At 48.9% G+C, this 21,960-nt stretch overlaps 1 protein-coding gene across 1 annotated transcript in view; it reads left to right on the forward strand.

The window, feature by feature from the left end:
* Window positions 1–21,960, forward strand: part of LOC115459091 (fermitin family homolog 2-like) — a gene marked incomplete at its 5' end in the record, with an annotated part of 121,901 nt that overhangs the window by 16,816 nt on the left and 83,125 nt on the right. The window contains 2 exon segments of the mRNA XM_030188957.1: window positions 9,150–9,284; window positions 15,029–15,078. Coding sequence (XP_030044817.1) covers window positions 9,150–9,284; window positions 15,029–15,078 — 185 coding nt within the window.

A 21,960-nucleotide genomic window follows, 5' to 3' on the forward strand; every position in this document is an offset into this window, starting at 1 on the left:
CATATCATTCTGGCTGTGTATCTTAGGTGTGAATAGTTGTAACCTGCTTTGAATTTTAGATAATTTGGGCTTTAAGGTTGTTTAATAAAAGTGAATTATAGGGCCAAACTGATACATCTGAAAAAAGGGATGGTATCCATAGAATTTGTATGTCTAAGTGGCGATTATTCAACTGCTAAGTTTTATATATCTGAGTGGCCCACATAAATAGATTTGGAGTTTGGGAGTGGCCTGGAGTGGAGGCCTAATTGTTAGTGCAGTGGGCTTTGATCCTGGCAACTTGGGTTCGGTTCCCACTGCGGCTCCTTGTGATCTTGGGCAAGTCACTTAACCCTCCATTGCCCCAGGTACAAAAACTTAGATTGTGAGCCCTCTAGGGACAGAGAAAGTATCTGCATATAATGTGTACAGTATTGCATACATCTAGTAGCGCTATAGAAATGATTTGTAGTAGTGGTAGATTTAAATGTTAACTTAGGCATTTCAAGTTGTACGTCGGTGTTGAGAAGCATTACCTGTACACCTCTTAGCGTTAAAGCTTAGCTGCCAGGCATTCAACTAGTCTTCATTTTTATGTATATTGCTTTTCATATTGTTTACTCCCCCAGAGGTGTCCATTTGCAAAAAGACAAACCCTTCAGCAACATCACTCAATATTGATTTTATTTAATTTTTTTTATATACAAACTGCAATCCTGAAAGCTATCAAAGTAATGCACAATTAGGTACAGCCTAGGCACTAAGATTTCAACACAATTGTTAGTGCCAAACAGTACAATTTATCCGTCCCTGGACACTCAGCACTCATATAGCTGCATCCTGTGATATACAGTAGGTATTTTTCTAACCCTGGAGGGTTCACTATCTGTTACATTGAATCAGCCTTAAGACTGATCCCTAAATCACTCCCATTACTTTTTCTTTCCTGCATTTGAATTCTATTTGTTACCCTCTTGTCATCTGTTAGTTAACCAATTTGTAATCTAGTTCATCACCTAGAGCCTCCTCTGAACAATATCAAAGGCTTTGCTTTTGAAATCCAAATAGAGCGCATCAGCACATGCCTTTTATCTGGTTCTTTTAGTCACTCAAGTGAAGAAATAGATTTGTTTCATATGATCTGCCTCTGGTAAATATCGTATAACTTTGGATCTTGCAACCTACCAGATGTTAGCTCACTATCCCTTTTCCTTTCAGTAGAGTCAGTGTTGTTTTGTTTTGTTTTTTTACAACTTTAAGATAAGGCTTAGTGGCCTATTGTTCCACCTATTCTGTCTCCATTTTTGTGAGGGACCACAAAATCTGACAGAATCTCTGAAGTCTTGAACATTGAACACATCCTTCAGTAGACTCACAACATAATGTCACTTCTACTCGTTCTACACCACTCGGGATTTTGTAGACCTCAACCATATGTCCCCTCAGTCGTCTCTTTGCCAAGCTGAAGAGCCCTAACCTCTTTAGCCTTTCCTCATATGAAGGAGTTTTCCCTTTATCATTTTGGTCGCTCTTCTTTGAACCTTTTTTAATTCCGCTATATCTTTTTTTGAGATACAAGAACTGTTGAATGCAGTACTCAAGGTGAGGTTGCACCATGGAACGATGGAGACATTCGATTTTTTTTTTTTTTACTCTTTCAAAACGTACAAAGACCTAGGGGCACTCAATGAAGTTACATGGAAATAATTTTAAAACAAATAGGAGGAAATATTTTCTTCACTCAACGAATAGTCAAACTCTGAGACTCTTTGCTGGAGGATGAAGTAACAGTAGTTAGTGTATCAGAGTTTTAAAAGTTTTGGACAAGTTCCTGGAGGAAAGGTCCATAATCTGCTATTGAGACAGACTTGGGGAAGCCACTGCTTACCCTGGGATTGATAGCATAGAGTGTTGCTGCTCTTTGGGTTTCTGCCAGGTGCTGGTGACCTGGATTGACCACTGTTGGAAAAAGGATACTGGGCTTCTTATGTTCTTATCAATGTCCTGGGAAGTAGTTCATCTGGTCCCATGGCTTTGTCTGTTTTCTTTTTTATGACTCAGTGAGTGGTGTAATATTAACGCCATTCTCACATGTACCTTTTTGCAAGCCATCTTACAGCCCTTCTGGGTCCATTATCTGTGGACCTGAACAGAAATGTTCAGCATTTTCTTCCTTTTCCTCATCATTCTTCACGTACTTCTTTGTACCTTTGAATGTGGAAATTCTTTGGCCTTTCTCCTTTCCCTGATTTAACCTGAAGTCACCTCACTTTCTCTTCTCTTTAGCCATCTGTTTTTATGCCTATGCAGAATTATTGAGCACAGCTTCCTTCCCTAAGTTATGGCAAGAAAATACTAATGATCAGAGGACTACATGAATACTTGGAACAATATACTCATTTTGCAAGTGCAGTGTATGTATAAAAATGTAAATATTTTGATTTCCCATCTCAGAAATTAAGATATGCCAGTGTTCATATTTGTACAGCAAGGAAGAGAATGATTGAAAAATGAACTGTGCGTGGAGTCTTATGAAGCAGTACTATAGTGTCAACCTACATGCCATCCAGTGTCCATTCATGATAAATCCAGTTCCACCAAAACCAAAGACACAATCTCTTCTTTCCCTGGCCTGTGCTGCAGACTTGTTGGATCTTCGTCAAAAAAAAAGTGGGGCGGGGAGGACACCACAGCCCACTCATGGCTATGCCTCCGATATGAAGGACTGGTGTTTAAAAATGTAGTTGCCTCCACACCCCCACCATTATGTCTACATTTGGATAATATCCTTTTCTCCGAGGACAAGCAGGCTGCTTGTTCTCACGACTGGGTTGACGTCCGCGGCAGCCCCCACCAACCGGAAGAAGCTTCGCGGGACGGTCGGCACGCAGGCCACGCCCACCGCGCATGCGCGGCCGCCTTCCCGCCCGTGCGCGACCGCTCCCGCCAGTTACTTTTTTTCCGCGACTGAGAGAGTGGTGCGTTTGCCTCTCTCTCTGTACAGCCGCCGGATTTTCGACCGCGTTTACGCGGATCGTCGCTTGGACCGTTCGGTTCCCTCTGTTTTTGTTGTATTGTTTTAGGGAAAAAAAAAAAAGAAAAAGAAATTTTTTGCGCGTGTGGAGCACGCGCTCCCCTTTTCCCTCGCTTTCTAGCGGGGACGCCACGTTGCGGCCTAGTGGCCGCTCGGTCGGTTGATTTTTTCGTGGTGTGATTTTAGCCACCATTGCCGACTTTGACTTCGCCGACGCGATTTTTCCGTCGATGTCCTCGAAGGTCCCGAGTGGATTTAAGAAGTGTGGTCGCTGCGGCCGGCCGATCTCGCAGACCGACACCCACGCTTGGTGCCTCCAGTGCCTCGGGCCGGAGCACAATCTCAAGTCGTGTGCTTTGTGTCTCGGTCTCCGGAAACGGACTCAGGTTGCGAGGCAAGTTCTGCGGGACCGTCTTTTTGGAACTTGCGCCGGCCCCTCGACATCGACCTCGACGGCATCGGTATCGAAGGCCGGTTCTTCGGTACCGGTATCGATGCCCGAGACATCGGCACCGATGGCAGCGACCCCAGGAGAACAGGTCCCGTTGGCCCGCCGGTCCGCCGGTGAGAGTGGGGTTGAGAGGCCGCGTGGGCAGTCGGCCCCGGTCACTCCCTCAACTCGTGAGCCACGGGACCGAACCCTGTCGGACCCGGTAACCTCGAGACCGAGGGGGATCGACCTCCTCCTCCTCCATGCCCTCCGGCGCCGGTGACGTGCACCGGAAAAAAGATAAGAAGCGCCGTCACCGGGAGCCCTCGGTGCACCCTGAAGAGGAGTCGATGCCGAAGCGTCATCGCAGAGAGGAGAGATCTCCGTCGGTGGTGGAGGTACCGACGCGTCGGGGTTCCGGCACCTCGGTGCCGTCTCCTGGCCCCCAGCAGCTTCTGGCACCGACACCTTTACCGGCCCCACCGCCTTTCCCGGCAGCGGGCCTGGACGAGTGCCTCAGAGCCATCCTTCCGGGGATCCTGGAAGGGCTGATGCGCCAGGCTGTGCCGGCGTCGGGGGTGCTTGCGCCCCCGGCGCCGATGACTGTGGCGCCGGCGAGCTCTAGCCCGGCGCCGGGGCTGTCGACACCGCCGCCGCTTGCGGTGCCGGTCTCGACCGCCACGCAGGTGGAGTCCCCGTCGACGTCGATGGAGGGAGCTCCGTCCCCGCCGGCGCGGGAGTCCACCGCTCGACGACACCGAGACCTTGGTGCCTCGACGTCGAGCCGGGCCCGGTACCGGACTCAGCTACATGAGCTAATGTCCGATACCGAGGATGAGGACTCGTGGGGGGAAGAGGAGGACCCGAGATATTTCTCCTCAGAGGAGTCTACGGGCCTTCCCTCGGACCCCACGCCGTCACCGGAGAGGAAGCTCTCACCTCCTGAGAGTCTCTCCTTTGCCTCCTTTGTGCGGGATATGTCTATAAGCATTCCCTTTCCCGTGGCCTCTGTGGAAGAGCCGAGGGCCGAGATGCTCGAGGTCCTCGACTATCCATCACCACCTAGAGAGTCCTCCACGGTACCGCTGCACAATGTCCTGAAGGAGACGCTGCTTCGGAACTGGGTGCGACCACTAACTAACCCCACCATTCCCAAGAAAACAGAGTCCCAGTACAGGATCCACTCTGACCCAGAGCTCATGCGGCCCCAGTTGCCCCATGACTCAGCGGTCGTGGATTCTGCTCTCAAGAGGGCACGGAGTTCGAGGGATACCGCCTCGGCGCCCCCGGGGCGGGAGTCTCGCACTCTGGACTCATTTGGGAGGAAGGCCTACCAATCCTCCATGCTCGTGACCCGCATCCAATCTTACCTGCTCTATATGAGCATCCACATGCGGACCAATGTGCAACAGCTGGCGGACCTGGTCGATAAGCTCCCGCCGGAGCAGTCCAGGCCTTATCAGGAGGTGGTCAGGCAGCTGAAGGCGTGCAGAAAGTTCCTGTCCAGGGGGATTTTTGACACCTGTGACGTGGCATCTCGTGCTGCGGCCCAAGGTATAGTGATGCGCAGGCTCTCATGGCTGCGCGCCTCTGACCTGGACAACCGCACCCAGCAGAGACTGGCTGACGTCCCTTGCCGGGGGGATAATATTTTTGGCGAGAAGGTCGAGCAGATGGTTGACCAACTGCATCAGCGGGAAACCGCTCTCGACAAGCTCTCCCACCGGGCGCCTTCAGCACCCGCCCCCGCGGGCGGGCGTTTTTCCCGGGCTCGGCAGGCTGCACCCTATTCTTTTGCAAAGCGTAGGTACAACCAGCCGGCCCGAAGGCCTCGTCAGGCACAGGGACAGCCCCAGCACGCTCGTTCCCGTCAACAGCGTGCGCCTAAGCAGCCCCCTGCGCCTCCACAGCAAAAGCCGGGGACGGGCTTTTGACTGGATCCATGGGAACATAGCCGCCCTACAAGTGTCCGTACCGGACGACCTGCCGGTCGGAGGGAGGTTAAAATTCTTTCACCAAGGTGGCCTCTCATAACCTCCGACCAGTGGGTTCTCCAAATAGTGCGGTACGGATACGCCCTGAATTTGGCCTCCCTGCCTCCAAATTGTCCTCCGGGAGCTCAGTCTTTCAGCTCCCATCACAAGCAGGTACTTGCAGAGGAACTCTCCGCCCTTCTCAGCGCCAATGCGGTCGAGCCCGTACCACCCGGGCAGGAAGGGCAGGGATTCTATTCCAGGTACTTCCTTGTGGAAAAGAAAACAGGGGGGATGCGTCCCATCCTAGACCTGAGAGGCCTGAACAAATTCCTGGTCAAAGAAAAGTTCAGGATGCTTTCCTTGGGCACCCTTCTGCCAATGATTCAGAAAAACGATTGGCTATGTTCCCTGGATTTAAAGGACGCATACACTCACATCCCGATACTGCCAGCTCACAGACAGTATCTCAGATTCCGCCTGGGCGCACGGCACTTTCAGTATTGTGTGCTGCCCTTTGGGCTCGCCTCTGCCCCACGAGTGTTTACAAAGTGCCTCGTGGTGGTAGCGGCCTACCTACGCAAGCTGGGAGTGCACGTGTTCCCATATCTCGACGATTGGCTGGTCAAGAACACCTCGGAGGCCGGAGCCCTCCGGTCCATGCAGTGCACTATTCAACTTCTGGAGCTGCTGGGGTTTGTGATAAATTACCCAAAGTCCCATCTCCAGCCAACTCAGTCTCTGGAATTCATAGGAGCGCTGCTGAATTCCCAGACGGCTCAGGCCTACCTTCCCGAAGCGAGGGCCACCAATCTCTTGGCCCTGGCTTCGCAGACCAGAGCGTCTCAGCAGATCACAGCTCGGCAGATGTTGAGACTTCTGGGTCATATGGCCTCCACAGTTCATGTGACTCCCATGGCTCGTCTTCACATGAGATTTGCTCAATGGACCCTAGCTTCCCAGTGGTTCCAAGCCACCGGGAATCTAGAGGATGTCATCCGCCTCTCCACCAGTTGCCGCACTTCACTGCTCTGGTGGACCATACGGACCAATTTGACCCTGGGACGTCCATTCCAAATTCCGCAGCCCACGAAAGTGCTGACGACGGATGCATCTCGCCTGGGGTGGGGAGCCCATGTCGATGGGCTTCACACCCAGGGTCTGTGGTCCCTCCAGGAAAAGGATCTGCAGATCAACCTCCTGGGCTCCGAGCGATCTGGAACGCACTGAAGGCTTTCAGAGATCGGCTGTCCTGCCAAATTATCCAAATTCGGACAGACAATCAGGTTGCAATGTATTACGTCAACAAGCAGGGGGGCACCGGATCTCGCCCCCTGTGTCAGGAAGCCGTCGGTATGTGGCGTTGGGCGTGTCGGTTCGGCATGCTTCTCCAAGCCACGTACCTGGCAGGCGTAAACAACAGTCTGGCCGACAGACTGAGCAGAGTCATGCAACCGCACGAGTGGTCGCGTCCATTCCAGAGTGGTACGCAAGATCTTCCGAGAGTGGGGCACCCCCTCGATGGATCTTTTCGCCTCTCAGACCAACCACAAGCTGCCTCTGTTCTGTTCCAGACTTCAGACACACGGCAGGCTAGCGTCAGATGCCTTTCTCCTTCATTGGGGGACCGGCCTCCTGTATGCTTATCCTCCCATACCTTTGGTGGGGAAGACCTTACTGAAGCTCAAGCAAGACCGCGGCACCATGATTCTGATAGCGCCCTTTTGGCCCCGTCAGATCTGGTTCCCTCTTCTTCTGGAGTTGTCCTCCGAAGAACCGTGGAGATTGGAGTGTTTTCCGACTCTCATTTCGCAGAACGACGGAGCGTTGCTGCACCCCAACCTTCAATCCCTGGCTCTCACGGCCTGGATGTTGAGGGCGTAGACTTCGCTGCGTTGGGTCTGTCTGAGGGTGTCTCCCGGGTCTTGCTTGCCTCTAGGAAGGATTCCACTAAAAAGAGTTACTTTTTCAAGTGGAGGAGGTTTGTCGTTTGGTGTGAGAGCAAGGCCCTAGAACCTCGTTCTTGCCCTGCACAGAACCTGCTTGAATACCTTCTGCACTTATCAGAGTCTGGCCTCAAGACCAACTCAGTAAGGAATCACCTTAGTGCGATTAGTGCTTACCATTATCGTGTGGAAGGTAAAGCCATCTCTGGAGAGCCTTTAGTCGTTCGATTCATGAGAGGCTTGCTTTTGTCAAAGCCCCCTATCAAGCCTCCTACTGTGTCATGGGATCTCAACGTCGTCCTCACCCAGCTGATGAAACCTCCTTTTGAGCCACTGAATACCTGCCATCTGAAGTACTTGACCTGGAAGGTCATTTTCTTGGTGGCAGTTACTTCAGCTCGTAGGGTCAGTGAGCTTCAAGCCCTAGTAGCTCATGCTCCATATACTAAATTTCATCACAACAGAGTAGTGCTCCGCACTCACCCAAAGTTCCTGCCGAAGGTGGTGTCGGAGTTCCATCTTAACCAGTCAATTGTCTTGCCAACATTCTTCCCCAGGCCGCATACCCGCCCTGCTGAACGTCAGTTGCACACATTGGACTGCAAGAGAGCATTGGCCTTCTACTTGGAGCGGACACAGCCCAACAGACAGTCCGCCCAATTGTTTATTTCTTTCGACCCTAACAGGCTAGGGGTCGCTGTCGGGAAACGCACCATCTCCAATTGGCTAGCAGATTGCATTTCCTTCACTTACGCCCAGGCTGGGCTGGCTCTTGAGGGTCATGTCACGGCTCATAGTGTCAGAGCCATGGCAGCGTCGGTGGCCCACTTGAAGTCAGCCACTATTGAAGAGATCTGCAAGGCTGCGACGTGGTCATCTGTCCACACATTCACATCTCATTACTGCCTCCAGCAGGATACCCGACGCGACAGTCGGTTCGGGCAGTCGGTGTTGCAGAATCTGTTTGGGGTGTAAATCCAACTCCACCCTCCAGGACCCGAATTTATTCTGGTCAGGCTGCACTCTCAGTTAGTTGTTCTTCGTAGGTCAATTTCTGTTGTACCCTCGCCGTTGCGAGGGTACAATTGACCTGGGTTATTGTTTTGAGTGAGCCTGAGAGCTAGGGATACCCCAGTCGTGAGAACAAGCAGCCTGCTTGTCCTCGGAGAAAGGGTATGATACATACCTGTAGCAGTTGTTCTCCGAGGACAGCAGGCTGATTGTTCTCACCTACCCTCCCTCCTCCCCTTTGGAGTTGTGTGTTTCATATTTTATTGCTTGTCATTCAACTGGCGGGAGCGGTCGCGCACGGGCGGGAAGGCGGCCGCGCATGCGCGGTGGGCGTGGCCTGCGTGCCGACCGTCCCGCGAAGCTTCTTCCGGTTGGTGGGGGCTGCCGCGGACGTCAACCCAGTCGTGAGAACAATCAGCCTGCTGTCCTCGGAGAACAACTGCTACAGGTATGTATCATACCCTATCCTTAACCTACATCCCAGAATGCCCCCTCATATTTTCTGTCTGCATGCCCCCATGTGACATTTTGGTTATGTTAACTTTGAGTAAAGGTGAGTAAAGTAGTGTATTTGCGGTGTTAATCCACTTGATTGGAAATGAGGAATAACAAAAATATGATTGTTTAAAAAGTGGAATAAGAATATTTTTCTTTCCAAAATTAACTACTATCATTTTTTTATTTCTGTGAAGCTGGTGAATCTGCATTAGTCAAAGATGTAGTAATGTGATTTATTTTTAAAGAATTACCTTTTCTTTTCTTTCTTTTTTTTAAAGTACCACATCAATAAACTATCAATCATGTCATCAGAAAATCACTTCAACAACAGTGACAAAGAGGTTGATGAAGTTGATGCTGCCCTCTCTGACTTGGAGATTACATTAGAAGGGGGCAAAACTTCCACCGTACTGGTAAGAGAGGCTCTTTGCTGCGCCTGTAGAGCACTCTGAATAAATTGATACTCGGCTATGTGATAAGAGTTTCTCCATTTATGTTGCTGTTCTAAACATTTTCCATTTTGAGGAACAGATGCTCAAGGAAGCCTGTTAATTGCATTCCTGGGTTTTCTAATCCAATTTATAACTTATGAATCTTGCATTTCCTGTGTTTCAGAACCATAACACTATAATTTATATTAAATTTCCAACTTCCTAATTTAAGCCTAAAAAAGCAGATGACATAAATCCACACGAGCTTTTGGGTTTTTTTTTAGATTGTTACTCCAGTATAGACTTGCCATGTGCTTGTGTTGCAGGGTTGTCCATTTTCACTGTAGCATAATTTAGAATTTTAAAATCCAAACTCAATAGTTAAAAAATGACCATACACTACAATACTAATCCCATTTCAAGAGATTGATTTATCTGCACATTTGTCTAGGTATCTGTCTGTCTATCTATCTTCCAAATGCCTAGGGTTCCTTGGTAGTAGGGGAATGAAGGTAAAACTGTAAATAAAGGGGAAAATAGCCAGACTTGGATGGATTTTATTGTTCTTTTGGTATTCTGGTACATGCAGACCCTTTAATGAACATGTCTTTCTCTAATGAAGAAATGTGTAAGTATAGATGTACACTTGAAATTTTGCTTAATAGTTTCTATTGTGTAATGCTTTTTTGGTGTCCACCAAAATAATTTAACTATAGTTTGCTAGCTTCTTAGAGGGATTCATAAAGGTGTGGTAAAAGTTTTTTACCACAACTTGATTTCCCAAAGGATACAGCAACTTGCAGGATCCCGATACTGCAGGTTGCTGAATCATGCCTTAGAGGAATAAGCATTATTCCAGCAGCCCTATGCTCTTGGGCCACTAGCTGAGGGTGACCCCTCCCCCCCCCCCACTCCCCCACCTGATAAGGTTGCTGGTCCAAGGTGGGGGTCTGGTGGGGGAGCTCTTCGGGCAGGAGCGATGCTCAGTTGCTCCTGCCCTACAGCACTGCCTTCAAAATGGCATCCCTAGTGGTAGGGTGGTAGTATTGCGCTACTACCACTATGGGTCACATTCCATTTTTCTTATATGGAATATGATCTCTAGCGGTAGTAGCATAATGTTATTGTTAGGGCCGCCATTTTGAAGTTAACGCTGGACTGAACATCGCTCCTGCCCGAAGAGTACCCCCCTCCAGACCCCAGGAGACGCCCACCTTGGAGCAGCAACCTGTCATGGGGGGAGGGGATGGGCCTCAGGTCTGGGGAGGGTCTTGAATCGAGAGGGGGGGGGGGTTCGGCTTGAGGGAGACCCTCAGCTAGTTGCCCAGGAGCATTGGGCTGCTGTTTTACAGCTCAATGCTCCCAGATGGTAAAAATAACCCCAGCAAACAGCTAAGTTTGTTTTACTGTGGTTTGAGGCTGTAATGTGACTTGCAGTGTCACTGCAAGTCTGGTTAGAGCGTTTGCTTAGTAATGAGATGCAAAATATGCATTTACATCTCATTCATTAACCTGTGGCAACTTAAATAGCACAGTGGTAGTTTTAGAAAAGTCGTGTTGGTGCCCTAATGCTGCTTGATGAATTCCCCCCCCCCCCCCCCCCCCCAATCTTCATATTTTCTTGCTTTCTATTTTGTCATTTGAAGTGGGTGAAAAATTTAAGCTGTGTTTTTTAGTATATTGTGCTCATGAAAAAGGGAAAGAGCAAATCACACTGGGTCAATTTCAGGGACATAGCCACAGGTGGGCCCGGGCCCACCCAGTTTGGGGTCAGGCCCCCACCCAGCAGCGGTGTCCCTAAAGCAAATAGTTTCCACTGATCACAGGCTCACAGCGATTCCCACACACTGCCTTCCACTCAACCTCCTTGCAGCCGCTAAGCACTAACCCAGAAGTCTCTCTTCTGCTGCAGCTTCTAGTTTCTGCCCAGGCAAGATGCGGCAGAGGAGAGACTTCCGGGTTAGCACTTAGCGGCTGCAAGGAGGTTGTTGAGCAGCAGAGAGCATGTGGAAATCGCTGCCTGCAGCCTGTAGAAGCAGAAAGGGCGTTGTAAGTGGGATAGGAAGTGAAAGGGGCGAAAGATACTACTTGGTAGTGAAGGAAGATGGGGGAAAGATGCTGCACGGGGGGGGGGGGGGGGGAGGGAAGAGGGAGGTTAATATGCTGAACAGGGGAGAGAACATGGGAGAAAATTGCTATATGGGGGGAGGGAAGATGGGAAAGATGCTGCACGGGGGTGAGGGAAGATGGAGAGAAAATGCTTCAGGGGGGTGAGGGAAGATAGGTAAAAAATGCTGCACCGGGGGGAGGAAAGATGGGGACAGATGCTGCACCGGGGGGAGGAAAGATGGGGACAGATGCTGCTTGGGAGGGAGAGAACATGGAGGAAAGATGCTGCACGGTGGGCATGAGAGGGAAGATGCATAGGGGAGAAGATGCTGCACAGGGAAGAAGGGAGAGACGCAGCAAAGAAGGGAGGGAGAAATTTTGCATATGAGGTGGAGGGGAGGGAGACGTGCCATATAGAGAGGGGATAGGTGGCGAGAGAGGGAGAAATGTTGAACAGAGGGTGGAGAGGAGGGAGAAATGGTACATGGAGAGGGAGGGAGAAATGGATAATAGGGGTGGAGGGAAGGGAGAAATGTTGGACATGACGGTAGAGGGGAGGAAGGGAGAGATGCTGCATAGGAAGGGGAGAGAGATGTTGGACCCAGAACACAAGGGAGGGGGAGAGAGAGATGGTGAACAGTGGGAATGAGAGGGGGAGTTGTTGGACATGGTGATGGATGAGAGGGAGGGAGAGGTACACAGGAGGTGGTGAGGGGAGAAAGAGGGAAAAATACTTGACCACGGGGGAGAGGGCAGGAAGGAAGGAAGAGAGGACAAAAAAATGTCAGGCTATGAGGGTGGGGTGGGGAGGGGAAGAAAAGCGATCAGATTCTGGCTAGAAGGCTGGAGGGAGGAAGACTATGGAAATGGTGGAACCCTGTGGGAGAGGCCAGGAGAGGGTGGCAAGGAAATGAATGAGAGGATAATTATTACAGAAGATATAAATATGGTAATAGGGAGTAGATTAAAGATGAAAGAGAATGTAGGGCTAGGGAAGGAGTGAGATGGGGAATAGGAGAGCTAGTGGGTGAAAGAAGAAGATGGAAATTTGATAGGTAGTTGAAAAGTAAAGAGGAGGAGAAGAAGGTGTGCGAGAGAGGTAGACTGAGCTAAAAAGGAATGATCAATATGTTAGAGGCAGGAGTAGTGAGGGGACAGGAGAGAAGAGAAAAGACAAATGGACTGCAGCCACTTGAAGAAAGCAGAAAAGAGAAATTGGACCCAGCAAGATGAAAAAAATAAAATGTCCAGACAAAGGTAGAAACAAAGCATTTTATTTTGAATGTTTTAAACTAGACTATGTTAGCGTTTGGAAATGTGTATAGCAAATGTATTGTGTTCAGTAGAAAAGGAAATGCATTTCTGTTTATGTCTCAGTATTGCAGCAATGCTTCTTGGGGTTCCCATTCAACTTTTGTCTAAATTTTTATTTCTAATTTGTGATCCCTTGTTCTGTATTTGGTGAGAGTTTATTGGTGTGATAGCAGTAGCAGGTGGGAAATCTGAGAGGAGGCAGAGAGGAGAGGGAATTGGGAAGGGTGGGGGCTCCTTATTTTCTGGGCCCAAACGGGTCTAACACCAGTCCTGACCCTTGCTGTATAGATGGTAAAGATTCCCAAGCATCCCCAGCTAAGGACCTCCTCCAAAGACGGCCAGAACTTCCTTCTACCAAGCTCTGCATTGGCAACAGCATCTTTGAGCCAGCAACAACTAAGCATGTGTGGGGTGCCGGAATCAGTGGCTTAGGGTCATTGCTGTTGCCTGCCAAGCTTGGTAAAAGAGAGTTCTGGTGACGTTCAGAGAAAGTCTTCAGCTGACAGAGCTTGGGGATCCTCATTAGCTAAAGTATTTATATTTTGAGGTGGGATAGGGAGGGGCAGAGAAACTTTTATGCCCACCCACTTTGGGCTCGGGCCCGCCCAAAACTGGCTGTCTGGCTACGCCACCACTAAACTTCCTCCTTCCCCTGCCATAGAAGAAAATAGAAGAAAAGCTTTAGAGCAGAGGTTTCAACCCAGTCCTTGGGGCATACCCCCCCAGTTGGGGTTTTTAGCATATTCACGTTAAATTCAATGGGGAAATCCTGAAAACCCTTACGGGCTGGGTGTGCCCTGGGTTGAAAACCTCTACTTTAGGGGTTAATATTGGAAAGCCTGCTCAGTTGGCTAAAGGCAACCAAGTAAACTGTACCTATCATTTTTAATCCAGACATTCAGCAGCATTTTCTGGGCTAAAAAATACTGCTAAATATCTTTTACCATGTTACTTGTACAAATTTTTTTACAGGTGGATTTAGGACAGCACGTGGATGGTGGTGTGTGCGTGTTTTTAGCCAGATAACATTGAATATGTCACTACTCAGAATCTGAAAGTCGGCGGTAGCGGGGGCCGAAGCCAGAGTGAGGGGGCACATTATAGCCCCCCCCCCCCCCCCCGCCGCCATTTCCGACCCCCCCCCCCCCCCCCCGCCGCCGTGGGTACCTTGCTGGTGGGGGACCCCAACCCCCACTAGCCGAGGTCCACTTCCTCCTTGCCGCTGCGAGGTTTTTTAAGTTCTTCATCGGGATTCGTCCTCCGTCACTCTGTGCTGCTGTTCAAAGAAGCTGCTAGCTGAATGCAGTTTCGGACTGAGTCTGACGTCGCTGCTGCACGTTGTACATGAGTCTGACGTCCTGCACGTACAACGTGCAGCAGCGACGTCAGACTCAGTCCGAAACTGCATTCAGCTAGCAGCTTCTTTGAACAGCAGCACAGAGTGACGGAGGACGAATCCCGATGAAGAACTTAAAAAAACCTCGCAGCGGCAGGAGGAAGCGGACCTCGCTGGTGGGGGTTGGGGTCCCCCGCCATCAAAGGTACCCACGGCGGCAGTAGGGGGGTCCAGGGCGAATCTGCGGGGGGCCCAGGCCCCTGTGGCCCCACGCAGATACGCCCCTGACTCAGATTAAAAAACAAATGAACAAAAAAAAAAAGCCTGCCTGGGTACCTCCTGCCCATTCCTTTCTTACCCTGGTTAAATGTGTGCAATTTTTACCATAGTAAGTTTATACTGGCAGAGGGGTTAAAATCTTTTGCTTATCTACTGTCCTGACAGATAAGGTCTTAAGTAGGGTAACCTAAAGAGGGGTAATTGTATTTTTTTATGCTAAGTCCATCAAGCTCAGCCTCCTGTCTCCAACAGTGGCCAGTCTGGGTCACAACTACCCAACAGATTCCAAAAAGTAGATCTGTTTCTCGTAATTCATTTGCAGGGATACACAATAGCTCTCAAGTATCCTATTTGTTTTAGGGGCTCTATCCAAACCTGCACTTAGCCCCTTAAACCATCTCCTATATGGCTTCATTTTCAATCTTAATTATAGCAAACTGTTTCTTTTCCTGTTGAGTCTAAGATGTTTACTGTGGTGTATATGCCTCCATTGGTTAATTCATTGGCTATTTCCCTGCTTTGTAGCTCTTAAATGTGTTATACCTTACCAGCATCCTTGGGTGCTTTAGGAGAGGAAAGAGATTCGGACTTCTGAGAAAAAGCTACCGATATCCAATCGGTTAAGTCATGAAATGCTGATGGTACGATAGGATGGGAAGTATTTTACTGGATTTTTATTTTTATTTAGGGTGATATCACTTCTATTCCTGAACTTGCTGATTACATTAAAGTGTTCAAGTAAGTAGAAAAGTGAAATTTTTTTTTTCAAACTTTGATGGTGGTAATGCATAATTAATGTTCCTTCCTTCTTCTTTTGTAATCCTCTTCACTGTCACTATTTATAATACATTGATGTTTTAAGTATGCAGTAGGTTGCCAGTTTCTACCCCATAAAATGTTTTGATAAGACAGAATATGAACTAAGACCTTGATTCCTCAGTAGTTTTCTCTTGTTCCTGTGGGTAAAGACCTCCATAAGTCTGGCCTTAAAGGCAAAATCCTGCTGTAGGTCAAGGATATATGTAGACAATACCAGGCCAAGATTGCTTGCTAGCCCCTAGGTTTTGCAGTAATATCAACTCTGGTTTTAAACTTTCAATATCTCTGACCTTTATGTTGACCATCTTTCTGACCTGACGTGTAACTTTCTTCAAATCAATCACCTTACTTTCTAATTCTTCCTACTTCCTTACTCATCTATATCTTACAACTTTGCCTTACTCTTCACTACCAATTATAATGTTCTAATACATATTATGTTGTCATTGCAAATAGTATACCATGCCATACTTTGTATTGTTCAAATATTTTTACTGCTCTAATTGCCTCCTGCTTATGTTTGATCTATTCTTACTGTACACAGCCTTGAGTGAAGTCCTTCAAAAAGGCAGTAAATAAAATCCTAATAAATAAATAAATAGTTCTTAACTCATTCATCTTCCCGTTTCTCCTTAGATCTATTTGTTTAGGCAGATTTAAAAGTGGTTTACAATAATCAGTAGAAAGCACGTAAGGAGGCTTAGGTTATAAGCAGGATATTTATGATATCAGTATCCACTGCAATATAAAATTAATAAGAGGAGGAGGGACGGTTTTGAAACTTTAGAAAAGAAAGGTCACTGGGGTGCTGCAGACTGACCAGTTGTCAATACCTGGGAAATTTAGTCAGGGGGATCCTGACCCAAATAGTGAGTTTTCAACGTTGAGTTAAACCTCTTATGAGAGCTTTGCAGGTATATGTCCAGGGGTAAACTATTCAAAAGGGAGGGGCCAACTCACTAAAGGCAAGAGCGCCTAGTTAGTTCCATTTGTTCCAGTTTCAGCTGGGCCTTGGCATCATTTGTCCTTTGCACTATGTGGGTTTGGAATTTTTAATTTTCTCACCAGCTCCACTGCACCATGTGTTGCTGATAGTCCTGGGCCAAAGGATATGCTGCCTTCAGGGTCTGGCAGCCATAATTACCTAATCACTAATCATCCATTAGGCATGGGTCTTTGTCAGTGGCGTAGGAAGGGGGGGGGCGGGGGGCGGTGCGCCCCGGGTGCACGCTGTTGGGGGTGTCGGCTCTGCGCTGGTGCACTGCCCTCTCTGCCCGGAACAGGTTACTTCCTGTTCCAGGACAGAGAGAGCAGCGAACCAGCGCGGAGCGACACACCCCAGCAACGTGCAGTCGGGGGCAGATCGGCCCTCCCCCGTCCCTCGCCCGCAGGTATGTGCTCCGGGGGGGGGGGGTGGGGGCGCGGGGGGGGGGGCGCTCCAGCGGGAGGAGGGTGCGCCGTGCTGCACCCGGGGGGGGGGGCGCGCAGCGGCAACCCGCCCCGGGTGTCAGCTCCCCTCGCTACGGCTCTGGTCTTTGTTTAATAGCCTCAACTCCCCCCCCCCCCCCCCTTTGTGGGCTTACTGCTGCCTTTTCAGGATCCCTGACCAGCCTAGGGAGTGAAAGTCCTGACCTAGGAATTCAACTGAATCTTTAGCAGTGAAATGCACAACACTTAGCCATTAACCTGTAAGCCACTGGGCTGGTTCCCGGTGAGTTTTAATACTCTAGACTATTAGATCCCAAATGCAGACCCCCATAGCCACCCAGGCTTTGAGGATATCCAAAATAGGCATTAGAGAAGTTTGTGTACACTGGATCTCAAGTATATGAAAGTGTTCCATTCTATTTTGGATAACCAGTAAATCCCACAGCCAGTTGTCAGTAGTCCAGGTTTGCTAATCATTGCTGCCCTGAATTTCAAGAGTGGCATTCTTCTGTTTGCAGCGTAATGCTTTTTTTTTTTTTTTTTTTTTTTACTTTTCAAATATGTTCCAGTCTATCCAAACAAGTTCTTGAAATTAAATCTAATATTTCAAGATGACGGGTATTGCATGAGTAGCAACTCTTGTCATCCAGGTGTATCAGAGGGGTTTAGCCCTGCATGAGATTTTCTTCCAACTTTTGACTAGCAGGGAGATTTATTTAGGTAGAGAGGAATATAGAAAGTGGCAGAAGCAGGAGGTATACCAAGTGCCCCCCCCCCCCCATTACACCCCAAACACAACAGACTTGCATAGCACATACAGAGAGGTTTTATTTCATTTTCTTTATTGTAGTTTTCATATTGCCAGTGCACATAGCAACCAGTTAATCTCTTGCTATGGGCAGGGTCAGATTTAGGCATTGGCAATTTAAACTCACATACTTTTGGGCCCAGGTGTTTAGGGCAATGGTTTTCAACCCAATCCTTAGGGACCACCTAGCTAGTCATCTTTCAGGATATCTTGACCTTTGCTTAGGGTTACCATAGGCTCCAGAAAAAGGACAGATTGAGGCAGTCTGGGTTTTACTTCCATTGAAAGCAATGGAAGCAAAACCCGGACTGGATCAATGTGTCCTCCTTTTTGGAGCCATATGGTAACCGTACCGTTCGTTTATACTATGTAATTCCATCGTTTGGGGGGGGGGGGGGGGGTTCTTATTTTGTACTCCATGACGAATCTGTTTTGGAGATATTGCGGAATATAAATTGTGTATAGTATATCCATAGTAAATATGCCACTGCTGCCTTGGTATGCAAATCTCTCTCATGCGTATTCATCGTGGGTATCCTGGAATGCTAACTAGCCAGGTGGACCCTGATGACCAGGTTGAAAACCACTGCGCTAAGCATCTTGACACAAAATAAATGTGGGTGTACATTGCCAGTGCCTTAATTTGACCCTGCCTATAGCTCAGAAGCATGGAATTGTCTAGTTATTATTTCAGGATTCAACAGAATGTTGCATTAATGTGCAGAAGGCAGAGGGTTTCCTAATGTGTCTGGACATATTTCTGAGTTTAAAACCTCTGTTCGTACTAATCCATCCCCCTTATGAGAGAGCCTGTCCTCTCTGTGTCCAGTGTCAGTAGCTGCAGAGGCTGTAGGTGGAGCTGCCTTTTAGTATTCTGCTTCTAGTTAAGGTTACCTTATGTCCGCTTTTAAGAGGACATCTTCAGATATATTCTCCAGGTTTTTTTCATTTTTAAGAAAATATCCTCTTTTTCTTTTATGTGCCTGTGGCCAACACATCTACCCACATAATGAGAAAAAGCATCTTTGGCCTATTAGTCATTACATAAGTACATAAGTAATGCCACACTGGGAAAAGACCAAGGGTCCATCGAGCCCAGCATCCTGTCCACGACAGCGGCCAGTCCAGGCCAAGGGCACCTGGCAAGCTTCCCAAACATACAGACAATTCTATACATGTTATTCCCGGAATTGTGGATTTTTCCCAAGTCTATTTAGTAGCGGTTTATGGACTTGTCCTTTAGGAAACCATCTAACCCTTTTTTAAACTCTGCCAAGCTAACCGCCTTCACCACGTTCTCCGGCAATGAATTCCAGAGTTTAATTATGCGTTGGGTGAAGAAAGCTTTTCTCCGATTTTGTTTTAAATTTACTACACTGTAGTTTCATCGCTATGCCCCCTAGTCCTAGTGTTTTTGGAACACGTGAAAAACCTTCACATCCACTCTGTTCCACTCCACTCATTATTTTATATACCTCTATCATGTCTCCCCTCAGCCATCTCTCTCTCAAGGTGAAAAGCCCTAGCCTCCTTAGTCTTTCTTCATAGGGAAGTCGTCCCATCCCCGCTATCATTTTAGTCGCCCTTCGCTGCACCTTTCCAATTCCACTATATCTTTCTTGAGATGCGGCAACCAGAATTGAACACAATGCTCAAGGTGCGGTTGCACCATGGAGCGATATAACGGCATTATAACATCCTCACACCTGTTTTCCATACCTTTCCTAATAATACCCAACATTCTATTCGCTTTCCAAGCCGCAGCAGCCACACTGAGCAGAAGGTTTGAGCGTATTATCGACGACGCAGAAGGTTTGAGAAGGCATCGTCAATACGCTGAAACCGTCTGCTCAGTGTGCTGCTGTGGCTCGGAAAGCGAACAGAAGGTTGGGTATTATTAGGAAAAGTATGGAAACAGGTGTGAGGATGTTATAATGCCGTTATATCGCTCCATGGTGCGACCACACCTTGAGTATTGTGTTCAATTCTGGTCGCCGCATCTCAAGAAAGATATAGTGGACAAGCAGGCTGCTTTTTCTCACATGTGGGTTAACGTCCGCGTTGGCCGAGGAATCTGCATTTTGCAAGCAAAATATAAAAAAACGTTTTGCCAGAGTCTTCTGGTGCGCGTGCTTGGACTGATTTCCCGGCCATCGCGCGAACGCGTTCCTCAGTTTTCTTTTCTCCGCGTTGAGGTGTGGTTAGAGTTTTTTTTTTTTTTTTTTTTTTTCCTCCTGCTCTCCTTCTCAGGCCCAGGAAGAGTCTTTCGTTCGTTTCGTGGCTTTTTGCCTATTTTCTTTTCTTTTTTCACAGTTCTACAGTTTAAAAAAAAACACTTCCTGTAGTTTCTTTATTTTTGCCCCTTTTAAAGTTTCCTTTGTTTTTGACGCGGCTGGCTTAGAAAAGAAAAAAGGGCACAAAAAGAAGGGCCTAACAGGCACAATCGCGTCTTTTGATTTCGCCGAAGCTGTTTTTCCTCCATGTCATCAAAGACACCCAGCGGCATCAAACGTTGTACTCGGTGGAACCGGACCATCTCAGGTACCGATACCCAAGCCTGGTGTATCCAGTGCCTTGGGCCCGACCATAGCCCAACCTCTTATAGTCTGTGTCTTCATATGAAGAAACAGACCCAAGCGTCTCGAGAAGCCCAACGAGAAAGCTTTTTGGGGCTCAGTCCAGTCCTTCGACATCGGTACTGAGGTCGGGGCTTCGACATCGACTTTGAGAGAAGCATAGACATCGGGAGCAGAGGTAATGGCTGCTGAAAGACCTATTCGCGCTGGGAACAGTGAGGCATCGAATGGGTCTCCATCTTCCTCGAGGCCTCCTGTTATACAGGCCCCCCGGGACCGACCTTCGTCAGACTCGGTCCCAAGGAGGCATGAGGATTCCACGTCCTCCTCGATACCAAGGAGTCTCGATGACGGGTGATGAGCGAAGAAGCACCGTCCATCGTTCTTCTTCGACACACGGTGCCAGGAGCTCCGGGGCGTCGAGGGAATCTGCGCCCGAGAAGTGTCAGCGCCGAGAGGATCGCTCCCCCTCTATTCAGGAGGTGCTGATGCGTCTGTCTTCTGGCAGCCCGGTACCTGCTCCCAATCCCCGCCAGCCGAGGTCCTCTTCTTCCCGCGAAGGCTTCGTTCTGTTTCTTATGGGACGTCAGACTCACAGAAACAGAATGAAGCCATTTTGCAAGGCTTTGTTCTGTTTCTGTGAGTACAACGTGCAGGACATCATAAACAGAACGAAGCCTTCGCGGGAAGAAGAGGACCTCGGCTGGCGGGGATTGGGGTTCCCTGCCAGCAAAGGTAGCCCGCGGTGGAGGGTTGACGGCGGGAGGGAGATAGAGAGGGTCTCGGCAGGGGGTTGGCAAAGAGTTGGTGGTGGGGGAGGGGATGGAGGGGTTGGCAATGGTGGGGGGGTGTCGGCGGCGCTGGGGGGGGGGCTAAAATGTGCCCCCTCACCTCGGGCTCTGGACCCCCCTCCCGCCGAAGTCTTGCTACGCCCCTGCTTTGCATAATGTACTGAAGGAAGTCCTTATGCGAAACTGGTCATTCCCTGTGTCTAATCCCGTGATCCCGAAAAAAAACTGAATCCCAATATCGGATCCATGGGGAACCTGGATTGATGAGGTCTCAGCTACCTGACAATTCCATGGTGGTAGATTCCGCTCTCAAAAGAGCCAAGAGCACTAGGGACTATGCCTTGGCGCCCCCAGGCAGAGAATCTAGAACCTTGGACTCTTTGGGAGGAAGACGTATCAGGCCGCTATGCTCGCTGCCAAAATCCAGACATACCAGCTCTTCACGAGCATCCACTTGCGGAACTCGGTGAGGCAACTGTCTAGCTTTGTTGATGCACTTCCTCTGGAGCAGGCCGAGCCTTTTTGCCAGGTGGTCAGGCAGCAGAAAGCGTGTCGAAAATTCCTGGCTAGGGGTATGTTTGACACTTTTGATGTAGCATCCAGGATCGCTGCCCAAGGTATATAGTGATGCACAGACTCTCATGGCTGCATGTCTCTGACCTGGAGCATTCAGTCCAGCAGCGGATGGCGGATGTTTCCTTGGCGGGGGGATAACCTTTTTGGTGAGAAGTTAGAGGATCTAGTTGACCCGTTCAAGAAGCACAATGATGCTATGGATTCTCTCTCCCACTGGGCGTCTTCTGCTACTACCTCCTCATCTAGGAGGTTTTTTGGAGGGAAGAGGAGTGCTCCCTATTCCTATGCTAGGCGTAGGTACACTCCTGCTTGTCGGCAATCTGCCCAGGCTCTGTCCTAGCGCGCTCGTTCTCATCAACAGCGTGCACCTAGGGCCACTGCAGCTCCCCAGCGGAAAGCAAGGGACGGGCTTTTGACTGGCTCCAGTTCAACATAGCCTCAGTAAACATGTCCGTACCGGACGACTTGCCATTTGGGGGGAGTTAAAGTTTTTCACAAAAGGTGGCCTCTTATAACCTCCAACCAGTGGGTTCTTCAAATAGTACGGTTAGGTTACACCCTCAAGCTGGACTCCCAAGTCTCCAAATTGCCCACCGGGAGCTTAGTCCTACAGCTCCCAGCA

The sequence above is a fragment of the Microcaecilia unicolor genome, unplaced genomic scaffold (genome assembly GCF_901765095.1).
Source record: "Microcaecilia unicolor unplaced genomic scaffold, aMicUni1.1, whole genome shotgun sequence".
Classification (NCBI taxonomy): Eukaryota; Metazoa; Chordata; class Amphibia; order Gymnophiona; family Siphonopidae; genus Microcaecilia; species Microcaecilia unicolor.